The sequence below is a fragment of the Seriola lalandi genome, unplaced genomic scaffold (genome assembly GCF_002814215.2).
Source record: "Seriola lalandi dorsalis isolate HSWRI2012SDOR001 ecotype SW California unplaced genomic scaffold, Sedor1 jcf7180002001930, whole genome shotgun sequence".
Taxonomy (NCBI): Eukaryota; Metazoa; Chordata; class Actinopteri; order Carangiformes; family Carangidae; genus Seriola; species Seriola lalandi.
The window spans coordinates 1-5,583 of NW_019472586.1; the positions used below are offsets into that span (position 1 = coordinate 1).

The following is a 5,583-nucleotide window of genomic DNA, read 5'->3' on the forward strand; positions in this document are numbered from 1 at the left end:
GACTTTGCTGCCATCTGCAGGTCGACTTCTGGAGACCCGAGAGCCCCGAGCTGGTGACTATTGACATTGATGTGGACATCCGCGTGCCTGCCATGTACCTCGATATGGTGCACACCATCCTGCAGCAGAATGACATGGAGCATGTGTAGGTCACAAGACAAAGGTCCCAAAATATAAACATATAATCGACAAGCATGAAATTAAAACGTCAACATAAAACCCCGGGTTTTGTTCTTGAGTTACACACTGTTTAAATGAATCCCTCTACAGGATCCTTATTGACGATCTGCAGACTGCTGTTGAAGCCCAGGCCCAGGGGCCCACTCCCAGAGCCCACAGCTACACCAAGTACAATAGCTGGGACAAGGTATGCTGCAAAAACATTATGTTATCATTATGTTGTGTTAGTCACAATCTCAACCCTGATTGGACTGTTATTATCGTTTCTTATTTGTCCTTCTTTTGATTTCAGATCCAGTCCTGGATCTCCTCTATTGCCTCCTCCAACAGCAACCTGATCAGTAAGCAGGTCATTGGAAACACCTACGAGGGACGCCCCATGACTATCCTCAAGGTATTTCAGGACTTACATAATGATAAGTTTGTAAGTCATACAGTTCATACAGTTCTATCTAACATATGTTTTTTTTATGATAACCTTTAACAACCACAGCTTGGTAGGAAGTCCAGCTCCAGAAAGCCCGCCATCTTCATGGACTGTGGTATCCACGCCAGAGAGTGGATCTCTCCTGCTTTCTGCCAGTGGTTTGTTAAGGAGGTGAGGAGGATACCTGGACAGGCATGGCAAGCATTTATATAAAGACTTCCAAAGATCACAGCACTGATTTTATTTTTATTTTTGCAATCTCCCGCAGGCTATGTCTACCTATGGCCAGGACTCTCAGATGACCAGCCTGCTCAACGAGATGGATGTTTTTGTCCTGCCTGTCTTTAACATTGATGGCTACGACTACACCCACAAGAGCGTATGTTACAATTTCAAGCCTAAACCTTATAGAGACCATTCTGTTTATTTTTGTTATCTTAAAGAATTTGTTGATTTGTTAAATGGATGCCTGACATGTGTATTCTATCCACTTGGGAACTTTAGAACAGGATGTGGAGGAAAACTCGCTCCAGGAAATCTGGTTCCAGCTGCATTGGAACTGATCCCAACAGGAACTTCAACGCTGGCTGGTGCAGTAAGTCAAACATATACAAAGCTATATCTTACAGGGATACACCAGAGAATTAATAGTGCACTTCCATAAAGTTGGGACACTTGTGAGAAACAGGTTTAAAAATCTGCGACTTCTAGTTCCCAACATGAGTCATTCCGCAAAAAGCTTGAATCCTACATTTACCAAAATGCAAATTGGTAGCATCTTTCATTAAATCCTTCCATCCTGGTAAACTCACGCATGTTTGAAACTCCACCCCTCTGGTTTATAACACATGCTTGCTTTTATAAATATTTGATCTCAATCAGATACTGCATTTAAAGAAGTAAAGAAAATTTAACACAATGTGATTTTCATTTTAATTTCAGCCACCGGAGCCTCCAGCAACCCCTGCAGCGACACCTTCTGTGGATACAGTCCTGAGTCTGAGATTGAGGTCAAGAATGTTGCCGACTTCATCCGTAGGAACAAGTCCATCATCAAGGCCTACATCACCGTCCACTCCTACTCTCAGCTGCTGCTCTTCCCCTACTCCTACACCTTTGAGCTGGCCGCCACCCACAGTGAGCTGGTGAGTCTTCATTATCTGCCACAAATGACGAATTGTACGTACAGCTGAAAAAGGATAGTGACTATGTTAACTAATATACTTGCTCAGTCATAATCATTATAGAATTGTTCATCATGGCAGTGTCACATGCATCAGTGTAGTGCACAACTATATACAGCCTTCCTGGAAATATTTTCATTCATAATGCAATACCAACAGACTTACTGCACCAGACATGTCAGAGACGTGTCAAAGGTAAAAGTGACCTCACTATAAGAATTTAGAAATTGCTGTAAAATCTCAAGTCGCAAAATATCAGCAAATCAAAAGATATGGTATTATATAATATGAATACAATATAAACTTAATGTAATACCTCTGAAGGTGTTTCCAAAAGCAAGAATTCAACCAAGTCCCATTATGTCTCTTATCTAAAGAACACACTTAACTGCTGCAAATCATTTACTCCCTCATATGCATCATTCTCATGGGTGTTTTACCTCTCACTGGGGTGTCCGAGGGCTGCATAGTTAACACTCACACCCCTGCTCCAGCTCTCACACTAACTGAGGCAGATCACATGTCTCTGCCTCTCTATTATTCACTTGTAATTTAAGCGCTCTTCTGACACTTCACAGAACAAAAGAACTCTGGGGATCCATCATAACTCATCTGTCCATCCAGAAATATCATTTCCTGCTTGTGAATTTCTCTCGAGGTTTCATTTCCTGCCGGAACTCACTGAAGCTTTATTACTATGTGATGTAATATCAGTAAAAATGTTTTGGTGGAACTAGAAGAAATGGATGGTGGATGCTGCTGGGGAAAAAAACATTTATTTACCATTCTTGCTACCGGCTGTATTTTAATAGTTGTTTGGTTGTGTATGATATTGTTCTTTTTTTCAGGCAATCTTTCCACTTTTTTTTTTAAAGAATTAATAATGTAATCTTCCACTTATACACCAGAAGTTGAATTCATAAACAATACATTTTACTGTCACTCAATTTATTACATTCAGGTGTTTTGCTAATACAAGTATACTTGGTCTGGTATGACCAAGTATAGTGGCTAATGGTATCTAACTTTAGATCTTGCTTTGTAACAGACATGTTTTCTGATGCTGTCAGAAGTTGTAGATTCAGGAGTATAAAAGGTTCAGATTGATCAAAGTCAGCAACCGACTGATGTGTTTTTAACACATCTGTTTTTTGTTTCCTTTCTGTATTGTAGCTGAAGGTTGCTGAGGGAGCTTCTGCTGCTCTGCGTAGTCTGTATGGCACCCGCTACACCAGCGGACCTGGTGCTGCAACCATCTGTAAGTACATGGGGAAATAGTGTATTGAGAGGAGGCTTGATAGTCTATTTTCGCCTCTGCTATTATGCATTCTGACGTGTTTGTGATTCACAAACCCTTTGTTGCCTCTAGAGGCAACAAAAATAAATGACTTATCGGGAGCCAAGGCTATTCCTTGCAAACAAAGGATTTTTTTGGCCCCCAAAAGCAGTATTTGTATGAAAACACATCCAGACTGTCCCAGGTCATCAGCATATCCCACTCTGAATAATCCCCCTCTTCTTATTTGCCCTCAGACCCCGCTGCTGGAGGCTCTGACGACTGGGCCTACGACCTGGGAGTGAAATATTCCTACACCTTCGAGTTGCGTGACACTGGTCGTTATGGCTTCCTGCTGCCTGAGTCTCAGATCAAGCCCACATGTGAGGAGACCATGCTGGCCGTCAAGTACATCGCCGCCTATGTGCAGAAGAACCTCTATTAACGAGCGGAACTGCCAGGACCCCTGCCAACTCAGCTCCTCTGTACCAGCCCCCAGCCCCTCCAACCTCTCAGCCATCTCCAGTCCGTATCCATGGATACGGACACCACCCGCCATGTTTCCTCGCTGTGCTTGACAGAATGTCAAGATGAGAGCAAACAATAAAATCAATGATCCATCCCCACATGCTGAATCAATTTTTTATATCTATATGATAACATAGAATCTGATGGACTGAGCCTTTGTCATTTGTATGAAAATATACATAAAAACTGTGATTTATAGTGAATAAAATAATGCTAACAATTTACACCCCATCACTACTAGGCCAGAAAACATGGCTGCTGTAAATGATTATTTCTTGTAAGTTATGAGAATAATGTACTTTTAAAAAATCTTTCATGTTACAAGAAAACACAACGAGACACTGAAATTTAGTGTCTATGTACTAAAACAAGACAATGCTTCAAGGAACAAAAGGATCCACCAATTTACTATACCAGCTCCTTTGAACCCTGGTGATCCCTTTTGTTCAGCTGGCACTGTTCCAGTGGTGGAGGGTGGGTGGTACGTGACAACCACAGACTACTCATTGGCAGTGTATCCACTCTACCAAGCATCTGCCTGAGTGGAGAAAATAGAGGAGCCAAAGAGCAGCAGGGAATCTAACTGCGCTGGCACACATTTGTGAAGCAGAGGGTAGAAAGGTAAACTTCACCGACTGCTTTTTTAAAGGAATTATGTTAAATTTGACAAGAGATTTAACATTTTTCATGATATGTGGTCAAGCAGTGCTTATATTTTCTTTAAAAATCATTATGGTATAAATGTTTGTAAGGAATGTTACAAATACCCATTTTGGGTGCACTTAAAGACCCTGAAAAAATTTAAATATAAAATCTGCTGAAGGCTACAACTTATCCCTTTCCCTCAGTATTGGACCCATCTTGTATAATACTACCACACTACTTGATCTGAGCTCTACTGAGACCACTAAAAATAATACACTGTTGTGTAACACAGTAGGACCAATGGCCTCCACAACTACCTCTGTTTGTCCTGTCACTGTCCTGCTGTAGATTATTTATTCCACAAGATGGCGACAAAATGCCAAAAATACATTATAGAACATGTTGTTCCTGATGTCAGCACCTCATTACAGCATCATCGTCATCTCTACATTGTCATCATGTGTAAAGATGACACCAGGCAGGGGAGCTACATGGAAGTTGTTTGAAAGGTCAAGGCTGCACAATGATGTCCTGGGAATGTAAAACTATGTCTGACTTAAGATAAGATTTTAATTTTCTCCCGTGAGACCACATGAAATCACAATGTAACTTTACAAAACAACTACAAAAAGTATGTTGAGCGATATCAAATGCTACTTTTGCCTTTACATTTACAATGTATATGTGTAAATTTGTGAATAGTTGAACTCCTTGAACTGCTGGGGGTGTGGGGGCTCATGTTGGGAGCAGGTGGGTGTGTGGAGACCGTCACGTGACGCTGCGTCTGGCTGCTGTCATACTGGTATAAATCCACCTCTGTATATTCCGTCAGTCCTTTGCTCCACGTAAAGCTGCAGTGTCTTCAAGTCCAGGCTACAAAGTAGCTTCGACTTCTTCTTCAGTCATGGCTGGTATGTAACATTGTGACATTTTAACATTTCAAACCTCGATACTGCGCAGTTGTTTTCACTGAGAAAGTACCCGCGTGCTAAAACGTGTTGTCTGAAAAGTTTTAAAAGTATAGCTGACTTTGGCAGTAGTAAATGTAGCTAATAATTTGAACATGGTCTGTCTGTGGGTATAGTTGCTTGCCCCGACTCTGTCTGCCTGTTGGGCAATAATGTTTGTACAGCCTCCTTGGGTGAGCAGAGAGTTTTCCAAAGCATGCTATGTACAAGTACACACTCTCTCCGCCTTTGTTTTGCTGTCTATCTTTGTTACCAGCTAATTTCATAGCGTGAAGCTGTCAGCCATGTCTGAAACGTGATTGACAGATATAAATGATAACTTTGTGGTCCACTCCAATTGTGGTAGAATACTTAGTTGAACCATGTCTAGTTGTT

The 5,583-nt window shown here is 41.4% G+C and overlaps 1 protein-coding gene across 1 annotated transcript; it reads left to right on the forward strand.

Moving 5' to 3' along the window:
- The first annotated feature begins 24 nt into the window (after positions 1-24).
- On the forward strand, positions 25-3,693 carry LOC111664977 (carboxypeptidase B-like). The gene is made up of 9 exons (XM_023419814.2): positions 25-145; positions 271-367; positions 473-574; positions 674-778; positions 876-986; positions 1,112-1,202; positions 1,550-1,752; positions 2,965-3,049; positions 3,325-3,693. Exons 1-9 carry the CDS (start codon positions 93-95, stop codon positions 3,510-3,512), a joined length of 1,035 nt encoding a protein of 344 aa, XP_023275582.2. The 5' UTR covers positions 25-92; the 3' UTR covers positions 3,513-3,693.
- The last annotated feature ends 1,890 nt before the right edge of the window (positions 3,694-5,583 follow it).

Bases quoted from the DNA above. Each gene is read 5' to 3' on its own strand.
- LOC111664977 (XM_023419814.2), top strand. From the start codon at position 93: ATGTACCTCGATATGGTGCACACCATCCTGCAGCAGAATGACATGGAG. The intron at 575-673 runs GTATTTCAGGAC...TAACAACCACAG, and splicing joins GCCCCATGACTATCCTCAAG to CTTGGTAGGAAGTCCAGCTC. The intron at 1,753-2,964 runs GTGAGTCTTCAT...TCTGTATTGTAG, and splicing joins CCGCCACCCACAGTGAGCTG to CTGAAGGTTGCTGAGGGAGC.